General features: G+C 43.3%; 1 protein-coding gene across 1 annotated transcript in view; it reads right to left on the bottom strand.

Annotated features, from left to right (window-relative positions):
• Nucleotides 1–314: 314 nt before the first annotated feature.
• Nucleotides 315–19,933, bottom strand: part of Cmtm4 (CKLF like MARVEL transmembrane domain containing 4) — a 61,221-nt gene continuing 41,602 nt past the window's right edge. The window contains exons 2-4 of the mRNA XM_004843102.3: nucleotides 10,341–10,517; nucleotides 8,679–8,777; nucleotides 315–7,921 (exon numbers count right to left, since the gene is read on the bottom strand). Coding sequence (XP_004843159.1) covers nucleotides 7,757–7,921; nucleotides 8,679–8,777; nucleotides 10,341–10,517 — 441 coding nt within the window. The 3' untranslated portion in view covers nucleotides 315–7,756. The remainder of the gene's footprint in view (nucleotides 7,922–8,678; nucleotides 8,778–10,340; nucleotides 10,518–19,933) is intronic.

The following is a 19,933-nucleotide window of genomic DNA, read 5'->3' as shown; positions in this document are numbered from 1 at the left end:
AAGGAACCTCAAGGCTGCAGCCTGGGAGAACTCTGGTCAGTGTTCTGGCTCAGGAGAGATGGGAAGAGGCAAAGCCTTCTCCCCTGAATATTACACATAGCTGAAAACATTAAAGCTGAACATGAAAAGCCAAGAGAGGCACAGGGTGGAGTTTCTGTCCACCTTGCCAGCCCAGCAGAGTGGGTATCATGGAGGCCTCACTGCATCTTGTGGACTGTGGCTCTTTCAACTTCCACAGAGCAAGCCTGTTTCAGGACCTGCGTCCATGGCCTTTGGTGGGGCAGAGGAGGCAAGGCAGAGAAAAGAGACAATAGTATTTTTACATGTCCATTTATTAAACAAGAACTCCTTCATGACAATACAATATTAGCGATTAGTGTTGAGAAAATTATTTCCCTCTACATACAAAAATACAGATTTGAACGCTATTAAAACAATCAAGACAAGTACCATGAAAAATTGGTCCTTCAAAAGAAATAAAGGGGAAGACTGAGGGCAGTGTGAGGCTTTGTCTGCTGTCAGGGACAAATCAATAGGAGCACACTTCGGGGTCCCCATTCCAAATGTACAGGGTCAAACCTGAGAGCCTGTCAGAGTGGGAGGAGGCCCACAGCACAGCATCCATGTCAGTGTGGGAGGCCAGGATGGGAGTTCTGCCCCACAAACCACAAGAGCCAACATTTGCCCGGTACCCATCACCTCGGAATGCCCACAGCTGTGTCTAAACTGCCACGAGAAACAGACTTTTCAGAAACAAGGTGTGGCAAATTATTAACACTGCCCCTAAAACTGCCACTAGGTAAAGTACCAATGGGTGAACCGATCAGAAAGTTATGAGTTAGCTGTCTGACTGCACTTCCTTTGTTATCACAGAATAACATGTTGACTCCTCAGAAGGTAAAAAAAAGCTACAATTTCATGTTTCAGTAAATTGTACTTTCCTTCCACAATGGCTCAGTTAGTTTACACAAGACTTTCCTTGACCAGACACACCTCTGACCACAGGGTTGGAGAAGCAGAGGGAGCTGCTCAAGTCTGCCTGTGCCTTGGTTTCATCCTGCTCCTTCACAGGAGAGCACCTACTGCATTCAGGCCTAAAACCTGGACAGAGCCACAAGCCCACCCTGAGCATCCATGACCCCATCCGAAATCCAAACACATGGTACAGCTGGAGACAGGGTGTGGTGCTCCAGAAACCAGGGAGCACTAAGCCAATCCCGGAAGATGCCAGGCTGGACAACACCTTGAAGGCCCGAGGGGAATGGCAAGGAGCCAGATGCAGGCTTTCCACAATTTCAGACCCAGTAATGGGGAGGTCACCATGCATCCATGCAGTCTGTCTTCTCTCCTTTTTCAATATGGAACAGTTTTTACTGTTCAAGGTGAGCGGCAGCTCTTCAAACTGAGCAAATGGTTAAACAATGCCAAATGCAATTATATTGACTCATACTTATTTTACAGAAATATACTTTTACTCTCAGACTATTTAAGCAGAAACAAGATGTAGGGGCAAATGCAACAGAGAGATGAGAGTAGCCAGGGGGTTTTTTGTGGTTGCTTGTTTTCTTTTTGAAAATACGAAGTTTAAAGGGGAAATGGCCCAAACCATAAGACTAGCATTTTTGAAAGCAATATTAAAAGGACACAATCTGTAACCTGCTACAAAAATAGTGTTATCTGTTTTAACTAAATGTACATCTTTTTTTCCAATTCCATGATTGACAAGAGTGCTTATGTGACACACGGAAGGCACCAAAGGTGAAGTGATTATTTGTCTTAAAATATACAAAGACAGAATTGCCTACTATGAGAAAGAAAAACAAAAATAGTCAAACCTGTAATAAATAGTTTAGTATTTCTGCCATGGGTTCCTGAACCCCTACAATTTTCAACATATACAAATAATTTTAATCCCTACCATTCTCTTAGAGGGAACCATGTCAAAATCAAGTTATTAAAAGCACTGATTTGATGCAAATAGGTCAATTTCGTCATGATTTGAAAGCTCATTAAGTGTGTTATGAATGAAAGAGTTGGAAGCAGGTGGGCCCTCTGTGGGCCTGGGCCAGCATGGGGATCATCCCAGACATCCTGCCCCTGTCCTTGCCCTCCCCATCCCTGGGACCAGCCCAGTCTCCTTTAATGCTTTCCTTCCTCACTTCCACAGAGAAGGAAACAGTCTTGAAACTTGCAACACCAATTCTGGGTAAATCAGGAAAACAGCAAGTGGGGCGAAGCAGCCATCAGTTAGGCCTGTCATGGTCTCACGCAGACACAGGTTTCCCAGGTGGTCTCATGTCCTGGCCATTTCTCTGGTGCCTTTCCTGATTAAGAGGGAGTAACTTCCTATTGGATGTCAGTAGCAGCTTCCAAAGACAACTCAGATTTGATAGTTTCAGACTGTTACCGAAACCTACATCAATCATTATCAGAATTTTGTTTCACACGATCTCTTTTCAGGAACAATTATAAAAAGAAACTCTAGGACTTGCCCTAACTCCCATCAACAGAGCTGATCTAGCTGGTTTCTGATTATGTTTTTAACATAAATATCAGAACCATAAAAGTTCTGATAGCTCACCAGAATCCAAGAAGTATCAACCCTTAACCAGTTTGTTCACCTGAATTAAAGTCGCAGCCTAAAAAGTGTGGACAACAGACTAACCCATTGAAACAGGAGCCCATAATCGAGACTTTATTCTAAGCAAGTTACCAGTGTCAAAGTCAGTGGGCTTCTAGGTCATTTTTTTCTTTGCTGTTATGTTTATGGAATAAGAAAAAGTAGGAAAAAAAAATCCTAAAGGTTGAAAAATTGTGTCCAAATGGAAAAACATATATTCAAGACAAGGGAGGGCTGGGCATTTAGTTCAGCGGTTCCGGTGCCTGCCCCACAAGCGCAAGGTCCCGAGTTTGATCCCCGGTGCCAAAATAAAAGAAAAGAGAAAATACAGGACCTTCTCTTTCAAGCCCAAAGCATGTACATATGCTATTTATTGGCATGAAGAAAAGCCCAACAGAATGTTCACTTACAGAAGAAAATCTTTCTAGATCTAACAAACTAAAGGTATTTTCTAAAACAGAGGAAAAATAAAAGGCTTCTAAATAGAGGAAACATAAAAGGTCAAATATTTCAAATTACTTTCCCAACCAGGCAAATCTTATGATTTAAAAGATATTGGCAGCCAGGTGTGGTGGTGTAGGCCTGTAATCCCAGCACTCGGGAGGCTGAGGCAGGAGAATGGCTATGAGTTTGAGGCCAGGCTGAACTACATTGCAAGACCCTGTCTCAAAAAAACCATTAAGAAAAAAAAAGATCTGCTAAGAAGAGAATAAACAAAAGGACTTACAGAATCAGGAAGATTTACAGAGTGAAAGAGTGGCCCTTTAGGTCTGTGTCCTGCCAGGGACCTAAGCTAATCGGCCACTTGCTCAGACCCAGACTAGATGCTAACCCATACCAGTAAGGAATGCTGGTCCCTAATGTTCAGTTCTTGCCCTCATGCTGGTCCAGGAACACAACACTTCACTTTTCTACTGACAAGCACACAGGCAGGCAGTTAACCGAGCACATTTCCACAGCAGCCAGGAGTTGTAAACACACCTAATGCCATCAGCAGCCTCCTCCCTTCTCCTCCTTGCCTCCTACCAGCCCCTGTGTGGATCTCACCTGCCCACCAAGCCCCTTGCCTAATTGGGCCTAGGAGTGGATGCTGATAAAACAGACCCAGGAAGAGAGAAGCCCTGGATACTGAAACCATGACAAACCAAAAGCGGTGCTTTGAGACCTCACAAACTAGTCCTGGAGCTGGATACAACTTTTTCTACTCATGAGAATCAATGAGCAACCCTTGAGCTAACAAGCATTTTCCTTTTTCTAGATGCTCAATATCAAGCATTATTACCCTGTAGACAAGATATAGAGGAAATGACAATCATGTGGTGGCATGACTTCATGGTTGCTCTGTTGGGAACATGAATGGCATAGCAGGAATCCTCTACATCATCACTCACTTCGCCACTGTCTCCACACTCCATTTCTATTGGGACAGTTCCTAAGATTGACCCATAGGAAATACAACGTAGATGGGGATCAGTCCTTGGTCTACCTCTGGGAGCACATGGATAGGTGAGGCATTCCTTCCAAATAGTGCATATGAATCTAAGGGAAGAGGTGAGCTTGGGTCATACACAAGAGGTATCTGAGGGTCACTCGTGGCAAGCAAGAGCTCACACGTGTACAGACAAAAGTTAGGGCTCTGTCTCCTCAGACTGTGGCTACTTAAAGTCTGAATCACTAAGAAAGCTTCAGAAAGAAACAAAACTGCAAACCTGAAGAAAGCAGGAAGGTTTTACACCTGAGCCTCAAAGCTGTGGCTAGAAGCATCTAGCACTGGTTGAAGGCCAGACATATCTGACCTGCCCACAGGCATCAGCCTTCGAGCAGGAGGCAGTAATGGCACCCCAGAGCCACACCCTCAGAGCCTGACTGGTCCTTGCTGGTTTCCCTGTGGCTGGGCTCTGTGCACAACAGCTCTTCAGCTCATTGTGCTAAGGCAGAAGAGGCAATGGAAGTGAGCAGGCTACTGTGTTGTTGATTTTCTGGTAGACAAGCAGTCTGCCTTGGATGGCTGATTACTTTAAATCAAACTTCTCTAATGAGATTTTAGTCTGTAACCAAGTTTGCCCTTTCTAGGGGCTAACAGCTATCTAGATTTTCATGGTTGCAGTATCTGTGTGTGAAAGAGAAAGGGTATTGCCTCCTCCATCCCTTCAGCAACATGAAGACAGGGTAAGGTGAGTCATAGGGGAAATACACAGCCAATCAACCAAGTCACTGGCAAAATAAACTTTCTCTGAAGTGTCTGCATCTATAAAAGCTATCAGAGGTTCCACCAAATCCTGGAAGGCTTCAACCCTGCATCTCCACAAACACTCCAGAATGGACACAGCACTGGTAGTTCCTTCAAGCTTTGCTCCAGCTTCTGTGAAAGCCAATTCATCCCACCAGAACACTGAGAAAACTGAAAAACTAAGCCTCAGCCTTAAAGTGCCCGAAACCTAAATGACATTAGTCCACACTGGATCAAATAAATGCAAAAATACATTTCCTTCAATTTGCAAAGAGGTCATTTTAATCTAGACCATCTTCTGTTTGTACACAAAGGAGATAGAAGAAAAATACGGGTGCCTTACATTCATGGTAGATGACCACATTCCCTTCATAACTCTTCCTCACTATCTGTACATGATGAGATGTAGGGCTGTGCACCACACCAATCAGACTGTACAGGCCACTTCTGCTTCTAGTGGGAGCAAATTAAATAGTACAAGGAAATACATTTACAAAAATCATGGGGAAGCCTCATGGCACAAAGGATATTAAATAGTTACAGGAACATAAATAATTCCAAAGATTCTATCACTAAGATGTAAATTAACACCTAAGTCTCTCTGGGCATGAGACGGTATAACTTTTTATCATTCCTCAGCATTTATGGTCTTGATGGGCCTCAGAACTATTTCTTTACACTGACAGTGCACCCTCAGGAGGCTAATCAGTGGTTTCCTTTTACCGGATAAGCTGGTTTTATTGAAGTGACTCAAGAAAACTTGGGCAACACTCTCACCTGAATGATATTCTTTTTTCACTCTTGCTTCAAGGTGGCCTTCATTGAGTCCAAGTAACTTGACTCCCAGCAAATTTCTGATAAAGCTCAGGGTGGTCCTTCCAAGTGGGCTCCATCTGATATAAGGCTGAGTCTTTGTGGCCCTATTTTAAATAGAATTCTCAGGGGGCAATAAAACCAATTTTGATTATTTTGACACACTCAACAAATGCACAATAAATATGTAAAATAGAGAAAATCCAGATGTCCTCAGCTCCCTCAAAATCACCACATATAAGAGGGTCAAAGTCTGTAAAACATGATGGTGCTGACTCACAAAATACACGGGAAGAAGGCTCTGTCAGCCTCATGCCCAGCTGTGATCAGGCCAAGCCACCCTCTGTGGAAAGAGGGGGGAGGAGTTATCACCAGACTAAAGGGTCCGTCCCTGAGGCAGCCATGCTTGAGTATGTGACCTGGGCCACCGCCCAGGAAGGGCTGCAAGAGACCTGGACTGTGTTGGACATTGGGGTAGGGAGGTAACTCCTGACCCTGGCCCTCAGACCCGACATACCACCATTCCTGTAGAATCCCCAGCCCAGCAGCACTACCTGACCAATATCCCTCTCCTCCCTGTTAAAGCAGACACTGCTCTTTCCTGAAAAACACAATGCCACATATACACAGGGGACACCCCTTCATACTCTCCTACCTCCTGCTCTGGGCCATTTCCTACACAGTACACAGCTAAGACTGTAAGTGGTCCTTAGTACAAGATGTCAGGGTTTTCCAGGATACTGCAAGATCTTCCCATCAGCAGTGCCTTTTCCTTGATGCGGCTAAACACAAAATATTAGAGCTACAATGATTTCTGTAAACATTAAAACAGTTCAAAATGTGAAAACCTGACAAATTATAACAACTTTTCCATGAAAGATACAATTAGTCTTTTAACAACAATCACCACAACAAAAAACTACAGCATTGTAGGGGCTTGTTTAACTCATTCATCACAAAAAAATAATCTTCACTTGATCAACAATCAAAAACTTAACTAGGATTTTCCCCAACAATTTCCACCATTGGTGTTCATAGTAATGATGCTCAGGCATCGAAATTGGTAACTGGTGCCATCTGACACATCAGAGGAAGGACGTGTCCTGGTGTAAATTCAAGTATTTTCAAACCCTAGACAGGTCTACTCAGAATCACTTTAAAATTCTTCTCAGGCATTAGAAAACTAGCACACATCCCTAAAACAGAGGTCTGTTTGTGTGTGGTGATTTGTAACACACACACATACACACACACACTCCCATGTATGGTCCAAGAAGCCAGCAAATAGGCAAGTGCTTTAGCTGGTGGAATGGACTCTGTTTCTTCTGTGGCTGTTACCTGAGAAGGTAAAATTACAGAAACTGCAATTCAGCCTCAGAGTGATTAGGGTAAGCAGGAAAATGGCAAACAAGATGGTCCCTATATTCTTAGAAAAGAATCTGGGACTCAGGAAAGTGATTCATTTGAGGAAGAACCAAGTGATTTCTCAGCAGAGTAGGAAAAAAGGGTAACCTTCTTGTAAGTCAGTGGTCCCATGAACTGTCCCATAGGCACCAGCTTTTCCTATCCCTATAATATTCAGGCACAGCAAAGCAATGCACCACTACACATCCAATACTAAGACCCTCCGAGTCCCAGGGGCTTTGGGGCTGTGCTGGTTGCCTTGATGCCCTGGACATGGAAGACAAGGCAGGCAGGTCCTGGCAGCCAGACTCAATATGCACCCAGAGCACACCAGGGGGCTGGCCAGCTGTCCCAACCCTGTGCTTTTGCTTCTTCAGGTGTATTTTCCCCTTCTTAGCAGCCCTGTGTAACCCAGCATCTTGACTCATCACAAACACATGTGACAGGGTGGCTCATGCATCAGTTAGTTGGCTGCTCCTGCAGCTGCCCAATACTGGAGGACACAGGCCTCTCCAGCCTACCATGGACCCACCCCCACAGCCACTCTGGACACCTTTTCCCAAAGTGAACTTTTACCAAAGAGGACAAAATTCAGCTGAATCACATGAAAGTCTGATGAGCGGAGGGAAAGAAAATTTGACAGGAAGGATGGCCACAAGGGCTGGAGGGAGGCGGACTCTGGTGGGACCTCATGTGTCCAGGCGCTGGATCTCGGGGCGACTGTCCACATCTCTGGACTCAGTGCGGGCTCGGATGTAGTCATTGGCGCTCTGCTGGCGGATGCTGACTCTCCATTTCTGTACGGCCAAGAATGTGCTCACTGCATAGGCTGCTGTTGCCAAGAAGCCAAATATCTAAAACATATAGGCAGAGTTAACCTTGGGCATGTCACCCCACCCTGGTGGCTTCAGAGACCTGAGCTGTGTGAGCCCCTTCTACATGTACCCTCTGCTCTTGAATGTAGACCTCTCACACCTGGCTGAGGCTGTAGTCATGTGACCCACAGAAACTCCTGCCTGACCTGAAGACAGCCTAGTATATCTTTTTCAGTGTTTTGGATCCATTTTTTAAAAAAACAAATCACAAAATTACCTTACTGCATGCACCTCCATGACCTCTCATCCTGGATATGTAAACATAACATAGACAAAATATGATGCAGAAAAAATACTAAAGTCTCATACATGAGCTCCAAATCAAGCACAGGGCTGACATTCCAAACCCACCCCTCACCTGGTGCCTATCACCTGGGCAACTCCGGGTGAAACGCAGTGGGGGGGTCGGGGGTTAAATATTTGGTCAGGCTTCATGAATCTACTGAGTGGCACTGGCAGAGCCGCCGGCTTAAAATTTTTTAAAAACCTCTTAATCTCCTTAATTATAAAAAGGATACATGTTCTTTATAAATGAAAGCAACAGAGAAATACAGAGCACAGGCAGTGAACAGCTTCTCTTCTCTGGTCAATCCCTCCTCTCTACCTCATCCCCAATGGTCAATAAAGAAAGAACTAACTAAAGGAGAATGAGTAGGACGCATGCCAGAGGACAGAGGACAGCAAGTCACGAGAGGTGCAAAATCAGCCTGCATCTTAACCATTCAAGGTTGCTTACCATGGCAGCAATTTCAGCTCCAGTTTTGTGGTTTAGAGCAGCCAGTACAATTGAGGCAATAAAGAAAAAGAAAGTGCTGAGTCCAGTGTTGACCAAATCCTAAAGAAAAAGATAAAATAAAACCACTTGAAAAGAAGCATTCTAAAAGCAGCTGAATTTCAAAAATATCCAACTTCCAATGGCTCTGTATCTCAGTCTTGTTGTCACAGGGGCATTGGTCACCCAAGGAAGAGCAAAAACAAGTTTATGACATTACTGGGCAAATCACACTGCAAAATCCACATTTTAACCTACCACATTACCAGTTATTGTCTTAAGTAGCAACTAAAACTAGTAACACTAAAAATTGTTTGAAGTTCTTGTGTCTTTATTTTTTGTGGTGCTAGGGATCAAACCCAGGGCCTCATGCATGCTAGGTAAGTGGTCTACCACTAAGCTACATCTTCAGCCCTCTAATTCATAAGATGCTTATGTCACCTTGGTGTGGACAAAGCTAAGAGTCCCAATGCACTGACAGTGGTGCAGTCCCCCAGCACACCCCATCTTTATATGTGACACTTTAGCATACTGTTTTCATACACTGAGGACACTTTCTTATATAGTCTTTCAAACCACTGCACTGCTAAAGCCTGGAAGATTTCTTTCTCAACTTCTTGCAAAGCAAATGAGGTTATATATGCAATGTTTCAGAGATTCAACTCCTGTCTTACTTGGTGGAAGAAGCACAGTGGTAGAAGGACCCCCTAGTTTGAGATTTATTAGGTGCCTTTATTCCTATTTTCTTGTTTTACACTCAAGACAAACCTGCAAGTAAAATATTATTTTCTCTGCTTTACCAATGGCAAGACTTCACCAATGTAGGGTTTACGAGACTTGCTCAGAGTGATGCGTACACCAAAGGGCCACCCTGGACTCTCAGCCAGCAGGTCTGTCTGACTCAAAGCCTTTGGTCTCAACCTTGCCACCAGCTGCTTCTTTGTCAAATTGGTCCTACTGCCCTTCAGCCAAAGTCCCTTCCCAACAAGCACCTACTGGGAGGGCCTTAGAAATGCTGCAACTGGGATACCAGTGAACAAGGCAACCACCTTGTTCTTGCCTCCAGAGTGTGCATTTCAGTGGGAGAGGTCTGCAGTAATTCTTTCATTTTTTCCTCCCAAAAAGTTTTGTACCCATTAAGATAATACAGGGAGCATTCTGTCAAGAAGACCTTCTCCCTCCCAGCTACTTTCTGTTTAATAATATTCCTAGGCTTTACAAGTTATTGGGAATTTCATTCATATTTTCAATTCTTCCAGAATCAATATTTTTGCAAGTGGTTTTGTATCTAGACTGAAAACTATGCAGATGTATTAATTCTATTTTCTTTCACGTATTCTGCAAATAGTAACATAATCAGTCTTCTCGGATGATCATAACATAGAAAGTGATCTTCAAAAGGGCCAAGAGAATTTTGCTGAGATGTTTATACCATTAGTTAAGATTCAAATTGTTTTGTAGTTTTACTCAACACAGTAAATAAATTTAAAACATCACAGCTGAGTTACAAGAAAATATTTAAGTATCAAAATAAAGAAGAACCAAACATGATGTGGAGAGATCTAATTTCTCTTGGAGCCAAGCAGCACCCAATCCTTTCAGTCAAGGTAGGTATCTTGTACTCACTGTCAGGTTCCAGTTGATCTGGGGGATCCTCATGTGAAGGTTGAGGCTGAACAGAATCAGCAAGACTCCTGTCACCACAAATGCACTACAGCTTACAAACTCAAAGAAGTAGAGACCTTCACACGGGGAGCACTCCATGATGGTCTCAATGCAGATGAACGCAATCAGGGCCAGAATCTAGGAAGAAAATTGAAAACATACATGCATGTGTGCTAACACATCTGTGGACATATATGCCTGCCATCTTTAAAACTGAACAACAGTAATGTATAGTTTTCCTCTGGGAATAGGAGTGTAACCATTAGAAATATGACCTGTTTCAACTCAGGTGGTAACAGGTAAGGGCCCTGAATCAAAGGATCACATTCCCAACAGCGAAGTCCCCACAACTTTGCTGGCATGCTGTGGCCCAGTGCAAGCTGCTGACTCTTAGAAAGGAAGAAGCAAAAGGAATACCTCTGTGGGATTTTAGCTTCTCTACCACCATAATTTCTTCTATTGCTTATGTCTGTTTCTAAGTTATGGTTTCTACCTCAACTATCCCAAACACTAAGACGGCACAATCTTATGCCATCTGCAACCACCTGGATGGTTTATCATGGAGGCATACAGGCCAACGGGGACCCCAGTGGCTTTAAAAGAATAATTGGTACAATCCCCTCTCCCCCCACTTAGAAGTCCCTGAAAAGAAGAGGCCCTTCTAATTAACTCAAATGCTTAGGAAAGTTTATCACTGGACTTCATCCAGAGAAGCTTATGAAATAACATTCAAAAATCCATCAATAATAGAATTAGTCTTTCTCAAGAACCTAAGTATCATTCTAAGCAATATGTCCCAAGAGTTTGGAGATCATAAAGTCAAACAGATTATCAATGGAAATTGCTAAGACAACTTGTGAAAGTAGAGTTCAGAAGAAGGAAGTGGTACCAGGCTGAATTAATGGCCCCATGATCAAGAGAAGGTCAGGTGGTCTTAAGCACGTAAGTCCAGATCAGTCATGGGCTCCCTGGCCTCGGCTCTGTTCCCAAGCATCTCATAACCCACCTGATGTCAGACCTGTGCCACCATGTACAGGCTGGGCCCCTCCTTGCAGGTCAAGGAAGCAGAGGCAGGTGGCTCTGAGCTCCTCCTGGGCCAGCATCAGCATCCCAGGGGGCTTATGAGAAATGCAGAAGGTCCGCCTCCCTACTTACCCTGTAGAATTAGAATCTGCTTTCTGACAATATCCCCAGATGATTAATGTGGGAGACGCAGCCAACACATGGGCCATTCTGGGGTCCTCTCTCAGGATAGACCATGCATCTTCCTGTGTCCTGAGTGTTTGGGGACAAGGCCAGGCCACCCTTGCTACTCCTAAGCACAAAAACTTGCACATAGCTGGTCAAAGGGGGCTAAGGAACCACAAAAGCCCCCACACCTACCACTCCCAGCAGACAAGTCAGGGCCTTTACATGAAAGGAGGGGTGGTCCTGACTTTCACACTGTAGCACTTTTCTATTAAGTCAACTGCATTGAAAGTATGAGTCTTGGTCAAAGGATACAAAATTTCAGTTGGGAAAAAATTAGTTACAGAGATCAATTGTGCAACATGATGACTACAGTTTCTGTACGTATTACGTTTTGAAAATGGCTAAGAGAATAGATTATATTTTCTCACTAGAAAAGACTAAGTAAAATAATGCATATGCTCATTAGCTTAGCTACACCATTTCAAAACATAGGTTGTACACAAAAAAAATGTACAATTTTTATTTGTCCACTAGAAAATAAAATTAAAGATATGGGTCTCTTAGAAACATACTGTGTGCTTTTCCTAACAACTCTCCTTATAAGTCTCTACAGACCCAAAGACTTTAATTCTCCATCTGAATTACATGCCTAACTCACAATCAATTCACAAAAGAAACAGTTCATATAAGGGAAACTTCTGAACTTCCTTTTTTTTCTTTCATCCCTGTAATCGGATCTACTAATCTTGAGCAAGAAATAACACACTGTGCTGATGAGTTACAAATGTTTCTGGTATGCTAACTTCAACCATATTTGTGTGGGAAGGTAACACCTACATTCTTAAATATTAAAATAAAAATGGCTTCAAGAATATGCCAATCTGATAGGTTATTCATTACAGTAACAAACAAAACAGAGAAAACTCCCTGCTTTCTAGCTCAAAGTTCAATGTGTAACTTTTTAAAACTAAATTTAAAAAAAACACTAAATTAAAAATAAAGTTAGCAATTAGAACAAAGGAGAAAAATTACAGCAGGGAAAGCAGATAAAGTGTAACAGACCCAAGGTGTGCAGACTGGATTTCAGGCCGGGAAGGTTGCCTGGAGGAGGGGGGTGTGAAGCAGGAGCAGCAGTAAGATCCTGGGCTGGGGGAGGAAGAACCAGGGAGGATCCTAGGAGAAGCCGTATGCACAGAGCCCCAGGTGCAGGCAGGTCTGGAAGTGCAGCAGGCCTATGGCTGTCTCCATGAGGGAAACACTAGGGAAGCACAATCTGATTTACATCTTCAAAGGGCCACCAGCTACTATGGGAGATGAGACCATAGGGTGGCCTGAGGCATAGGCTGAAGAGCTCTATAATGCCCTAGAGAGGGGAGGGTGGCATGATCAGGGTGGGGGCAGTGTAGATGTTAAGTGTTAAAGGCAGAATGCACAGGATTTGCTGGCAGACGATGGGATGTGAATGGTAGAGGGAGCCAAGCACGATTCTCAGGTTTCTCCCTCAGCACATGGAAGCATAGTACTATACTGTCATACCGGCATGAGGAAGCTGACAAGGGAGCAGGTGATGGACAGGGATCAGGAGATCGTGTAGGGCACACTAAGGCTGAAATGGCTATCAGCTTCACATGGGGTTGGTTGGTAGACAAGTGGGTCTTGAGTTCCAAGGGGAGGGTAGGATGCAGACGTAGTCAAGAGTCACGGGATAGGGTAAGACAGTCCCACAGTTGTAGGGAGAGAGAAAAGAAGAAAGCTACGGGCTAATATCGGAGCACTCCATCATGTCCCACAGAGAAAGAACCAGGCAACTGAGACTGAAATTTCAGTTTGCCAGCTACCAACTAGGTATGGGAGTTGGCCTCCAAGAGGGTCCCAACCATCCATGCCTCTGGGGGGCTCTCATCCTTGTGACACAATGAATATGGCTGAACTGTTAGTGTTGCAGAAACAATGTCACAGGCTAAGTCAGAGAAGTCACTGTGGTTTCCACCTTGCTCTCTTTCTGTCTGGGATCACTGGCTCTGGAGGAAACAAACTGCCATGTCAGGACACACAGCAGCCCTAGGGAAGGGTGTGACTGCTAAAGAAAAAGAATGTCCCGGCAACAAACATATGAATGAGCCTTGGAAGTGGGTCCTCGTGCCACAGCTGAGCCTTCAGAGGACACAGACTCAGGCAACAGCCTAACTGCAACTGTGTGAGAAGCAGAGCAGAGCAAAGCCACTCTAGGATTTCTGACCCCCAGAAACTGAAGCATAATAGGTTGGTTGTTTCCAGCCACTAAATTTTGGGGGTAATTAGTTATGCAGCAATAGATAATGCTTTAAGGGGGACCTCATTTATACTATAATTGCTAATATTGGTAACAAGTACCTATTACTCACTGATTACCTTTGACTCAAGCACCATAAGACATTTATCATTCTTTACCATTTAGTCCCCAGGCACAACCCTGTGAGGTAGACATTAGCTCTCCATCTTATAAATAAGAAAATACGACCCTATGATGTAGACGTAGCAAAAGGCTGTGCTGGGATTTCATAGGCCAGATTTGATCCTCAGTTGCTCTAGTCCTTACTGCCCCACCTTACCATTTCCCTATTGGTTCCTTATCCAGAAAATAACATCTTTTCATACCTCAAATGGTAATTATGCTCAAAATAAAAAATGAAAATATACAACACGGTGTCTACAAATGATAACTTGTATATAAAATAAAGAAATGTTATATACTATACACATACCATAATTTAATCAACCCCTCTGATTGATATTTAGATGGTTTCTAACACTCTGCCATTACAAGGATGACATTTGGCACAGCAAAATGTCAAAATCTAATAATCACTGGGGAAATCTAATAATCACTGCTGAAGTAAACCAACCTATCAACCAATAAGAAAAAGGACTCAGCCAAAGTTATACTGGAAGCCAACAACTTCAAGGCAACCAAGGAATCAAAAGTAATTCAATGTATGGCAACTTTGCAGAGGACAAAAATCACATGGAAAAATTATACAGAGATGGTCAAGATCTAAATAAGGACAAGCTATGGCATACTCAGGACGTCACAGATGTCCTTGCAGAGCCCTTCCCAAGCAGTAGCCACCAGCTAACCCAGACTATTTTCATAATAGATAAGTAAACTGATATTACAAGGTTGTCAGGTTTCCACAACTGTGGCTAATTAAGATTGGCAACATCAAAAAGAACAAAGGGAGGGAAGTGGGGAGGACTGGCTGGTTATTATAACACTTTTTAAATGTTCATAAAGCCCTATTTTACCACTGATCTGATATAAACTGGTGAGGCCTTTCTGGAGGCTATGGGATGAATGGTACTGCTCACCAACACATCCGGGGCTCTTCTATGTAGGCATGTTTAGAGTTTATGCTGTGAAGTTTCCCAGAGGCACATTTATTCTAGAAGATGAAGCTAATGTTTCAGAGTCCCCTACGCACATCAGTGCCTTTACAAGACCCTGGAAGGGACTCTAGGAATGTGTTTGCTGGTCATATTTTTATAAAACCTACAAAAGCAAGAAATTTTAACCTCAAACAGCTAAGACCATGACCTCCTTTCACTCCAACCTCCTCCTGATGATAGTTCCTTATGCCAAATGATGATGGAGCAGCAATGGGCACTCTGGGACTTTAACTAATTGGAAGTTGATTGAGATATACATTTAATGTGGGATTCACTGTCGCTTCCACATATCAGTAAGTGCCTGTAGCCCTCCCAGTGCAGGAATGGCTTCCAGATATGTTCCAACATCCACTGCACTGACTGACCTGACATGTGATGAAGGGACAGGCCCCCAAATGTGTAAGTTAAACTTGGCCCACAATAACTAACTAGAAATATGTGCATAGTGGAGGAGAGGTGAGCTTGCAACATACAGAGCCAGAAGCTTGTCTGCAGGAAATTCTTTAGCTCATCAAGTATAAAACATAGGGACTAATCCTTGTCATTGCACCTACGTGGAATTTGTGCCTTATCTGGGATATACTCACAGATGCAGAACATGAACCATGAACACACTCTACATTTTCTCTCCTTTTTGGTGGAAATCACATGAAATAGAACTTTGTGTTGGTCACAAAAACTACAGCAGTACTACAAACAGCAAGTATGTATGTGTGGGAGGTTGCAGTTTTGTCTTTCCCAAAGACAAAATGTATCAGATAGCATCTTGGAATTTCTGACAAATTTTGAACTGACAATGTTTCATAGTTCCAAATAAAATGGCACACAAAACTTCCTCCAACACAAAACAGTAGCCTGAAGAAACAAGTGTTCTGGTGACAAACTCCTACACATATTCATTGATAAATCAGTATATGTAACAGAAGGACTTTTCCCCCTCACAGTGCTGGGGATAGAATTCTACCCCTGAGCTACATCCTGAGCCCCTAAGAAGAGAACACTGACTATTCTTGTGTAATATACCTAACAGACTGATTTTTGTATACTTTTACAGAATTGCTGAAATCCAAATTCAATATAAAAGCTCTATCTTAGTGGAGGCCAAAACAAAATGCTTTTTAAATTTATAGTGTGCTCCTTAGTCTAAATAGTCTTAGTTTTCCTTAAAGTGGGCCTCCAAAATCTTTATGAGTCTCAAGCTTGTGTCTTTAGTTGTACTACTGAGATTGCCTCAATGTCCTCAATCAATTCAAAGTATTTACCTTTCATAGTCCTTTTAAACCTCTTTTTTTTTGGTACCTGGGATTGAATTTGGGTCCTTCTGCTTGTGAGGCAGGCGACGGAACCACTGAGCTAAATCCCCAGCCCCTTTCATAGTCCTTTTGACCTTGTCAAGAGCCAGAAGTCGCACAATGCCAGAGCTGGTGAATAAGGCCTATGAGGACACTGTAATGTTTTTATGAGCTCTTCTGTTGGCTGGCACTCAGCAGCAGGACTTCTAGAATTGCTTCAGAAAGTGTCAAGAATTGTGGGATAAGTATGTTTGAGTAATGGAGAATATTTTGAGAGAGACTGGCAATATATCTTTTACTCTAATAAAATTTTAAATTTAAATAAACCATGTGTTTTGATCAGTCCTTGTATAATTCATGTGTATACAGTATATGTCTATTACATAATATATGAATATATTAGAAACAAATACATGTAACCATACATACATTTAAATATATTACATAGATACAGGTTTAAGAATTTACAATAAAAATATTAATAGTGAATCTATACTACAGAAATGTAGATAGGTAGAAGTTTTTAGTCTTATTTTCCAAAATTTCTGATGAGTATGTGTTTTGTGTGCATGTGTAAATTATGGTTTTTGTTAACATGGATCATTATCATTGTGTACAAGAGCAGACTTCCCTGCAGGGTGAATCTGCGCTCACTGTTTGCAGAAACCATGTGCTGGGGTCTGACTGCTTTTCAGCCTCAAGGTTTGCTTCTGCAAACTGTCCAGGGTAAAACTGAGGAAGCTGCAGTCTAGGGTATCTTCAATCTAATAGATGCTACTAAGAAGTTTAACAGCAGGGAACTGTGCTTCAGGGACCTCAAGATAAAGAACAACAATCGACTGTTCATGTGCAGCACGTAGTTTAATATGGTTTTTTTCTTGGTACTGGGGATTAAACTCTGGACATTGCATTTGCAAGGCAGGCACAGTGCCACTGAGCTAAATTCCCAGCCCTAATACATATTTTTAAAAATAGGCTCACCTAGTTCTCCCAGCCATGCTGTGAGGCAGGTGGAGGAATTGTTTTTATGTATGTATAGAATTTGGTTGGTTGTTTTTTTGAGACAGGGTCTTACTGTGTAGTTTAGGCTGGCCTTGAACTCACTATGTAGCCCAGGCTGCCATCAAACTTGAGGTGATCCTCCTGCCTCAGCCTTCTGAGTGCCGGGATTACAGGCCTGCATCACCATACCTCCTTCCCCCCTCCCCATTTAATGTGGGAGTGGAGACTGTTGTGATAAGTCTCACTAAGTTGTCCGGGCTGGCCTCAAACTTAAGTTTTACTTTCTGCTTATTTGTTTTGTGTTTTTGAGACTGGGTCTCGTTACGTAGTTCAGGCTGGCCTTACACTCACTCGCAGGGATCCTCCTAGTCTCCCAAATGCTAGGATTACAGGTATGTGCCACCATGCCTGGCTGAACTTGTGATCCTCCTGCCTCAGAGTCCTAAGTAACTGGGATTACAAGCATGCCTGGCTGTGCCACGTTTCTTTATATGCAATATGGCTTTTCTTGCTGCTAGCCTAAAAGGGATACTGTCCCGTGAAAGACTGTTTTCTTTTTGTATGCCTCATTCCACCTTTCCCTCATTCCTATCCTTCCTCCTGTTTCAGCTTTTGTGAATGCCGCTTGCAGGACCTGTATCTATGTCTACTCTCCTGTGACTGAGGGTGGCTCTTGGGCCTTTCATGTGGTTTTTTTTTTTTTTTGGTACCGGGGATCGAACTCGGGAAACCTTTCGCTTTCGAGGCAGGCACAGGAACCACTGAGCTAAATCCCTGGCCCAGCTAAATCCCCGGCCCTCTTGGCCCTTTCATTATCTGCAACTAAATCTATCTTGCTCTCTTTCTGATGGGTGTTCTTCTTGTGCTGTATCTTTCCGTTTCTCTTCCTATCACTTCATTTCTTTTTTGTCCTCTTTCCTGTTCTGCCTGTTTCAACTGTCCCTTGTGCAGAAATGAAACGTGGTCCTGAGCAAAATAACTTTCATTTCAGAAGAGGGCTTCTTTTTCTCTGCTAGGATGTGTGAAGTAGATGAACGGATGGAGACCTCCAACTTCTCTTTCAGTTCTGGAACTCAATATGAAGATATCTGTATGTGAATCTCAATTGTTTTTCTTCTAGAAGCATTTTCCTGGTGCATATTGCTAATTCCTAAGGGAAGGCAGCATGGACTTGTAACCACTTGTCACTTCTGAAAAAACTGGAGCCAGGACATCTGGCTTTCTCTGCCTTCGCCTCACTCGCCCCATCCGCCCAGGGCTGGGGAGGGGGAGGTGTCCGCGGTGACTGAACAGAAGCCAGGCCGCCCCCCGCCGCCACCCTCACGCCTCGTGTGGGGCGCGGTGTCTGCGCACTCGGAACTGACTCTCTCGGGCGCTCCAAGCTCTGCAGGGGCAGCTGCGAGGCCCAGGGCCGGTGGCAGCGAGACCCCGCCCCGCCAGGCTGGCCACGCCTACTGAGGCCGCAGCCCTGGTCTAGCCGGCAGCACCCGGCCGGGCGGGGCCGGGGTTGAGTATATGTTTTTAATAAAAAAATACTTCTAGGTTCCATGTATGAACACTTTTATAGTTTATTATAAGTTTATTATGAGTTATGTCTAAGAACCAATCTTTGCTTTGAATCCATTCATGAATATTTTAAATGAAATTTAAAACTTTAATGGAAAATGAAAGCCACTCCACGAGTCTATGTTGATTCCATTTCTTTATAAGAAGAGTTCATCATCTCCAGCGACTCTTCGATCACATGCAAACCTACATCCTGGCCACCACTGAACTTTAAGCTGATGGCACAGCCACATGGTAAGAGACCAGCCTCACTCTCAAACAGGCTGGCTGTCAAAGACTCCCAGGAACAGGGTCTCTCATGTCTTTGAAGGTATTTTCAAAGACTGGCCAAAATTCTAATCTTCTTTGATCACCAGTTTACCAAAGGACCAAATGAAACACAATTTAAAATATACACACCTACAAAATTATAGCATTTAAAACAAAACAAAACAAAATTTTGTTGGCCGTGGTAGCATACACCTGTAATCCCAGCACTTAGGAGGCTGAGATAGGAGGACTGCTGTGAGTTTGAGGTCAGCCTAGGCTACATATCCTGTCTCAAAAAAACTAAATAATTTTTGATCCCGAACTACATGACAAGGCTTAAAAACCAACAGACGCTAAAAATGGCTACCTATTGAAAGCATCTACAGTGACATGAATCTGAAGGGTCCCATGTGATATTAGCAGGCAGAGCTCCCAGCATTCCACAAGAGCCAAAGTCACCACCAGGTGAACCATACACCCATGCTGGCTCATGTGATACCAGGAAGCCTCTACTGAAAATGTATCTAGGATTATGTTTCACAGCAGCAGTGCAGAGAAACAACCCAATCAAAACAAAGAATGTCAAATGAATTCTAATCTGTTATGAAGGATATAGAAGTAACTAGTGCTGATCACTATCTATCTGTGGTTCTCTACCTTCCAGCACATGAAATGGCTTTGCTCACCTCCTCTGAAATTGTGTGGGACCATGAGACTACTTGTGGCCAGTGCATTGCCAAGCATGCCACCTTTAGGAGAAAGATTTATTGCTGGCATGAGACTTTCCTGAGATTTTCCCTCCACCTTTGCCTCGGTGCCAGCAAAGTT

The sequence above is a fragment of the Heterocephalus glaber genome, unplaced genomic scaffold, assembly GCF_053883595.1.
Source record: "Heterocephalus glaber isolate CG9 unplaced genomic scaffold, H.glaber_assembly_v1.0 deba00000071, whole genome shotgun sequence".
In the NCBI taxonomy this organism is placed as follows: Eukaryota; Metazoa; Chordata; class Mammalia; order Rodentia; family Bathyergidae; genus Heterocephalus; species Heterocephalus glaber.
Note: the sequence above shows the minus strand (reverse complement) of the source record. Positions and strands in the feature narration are given on the sequence as shown.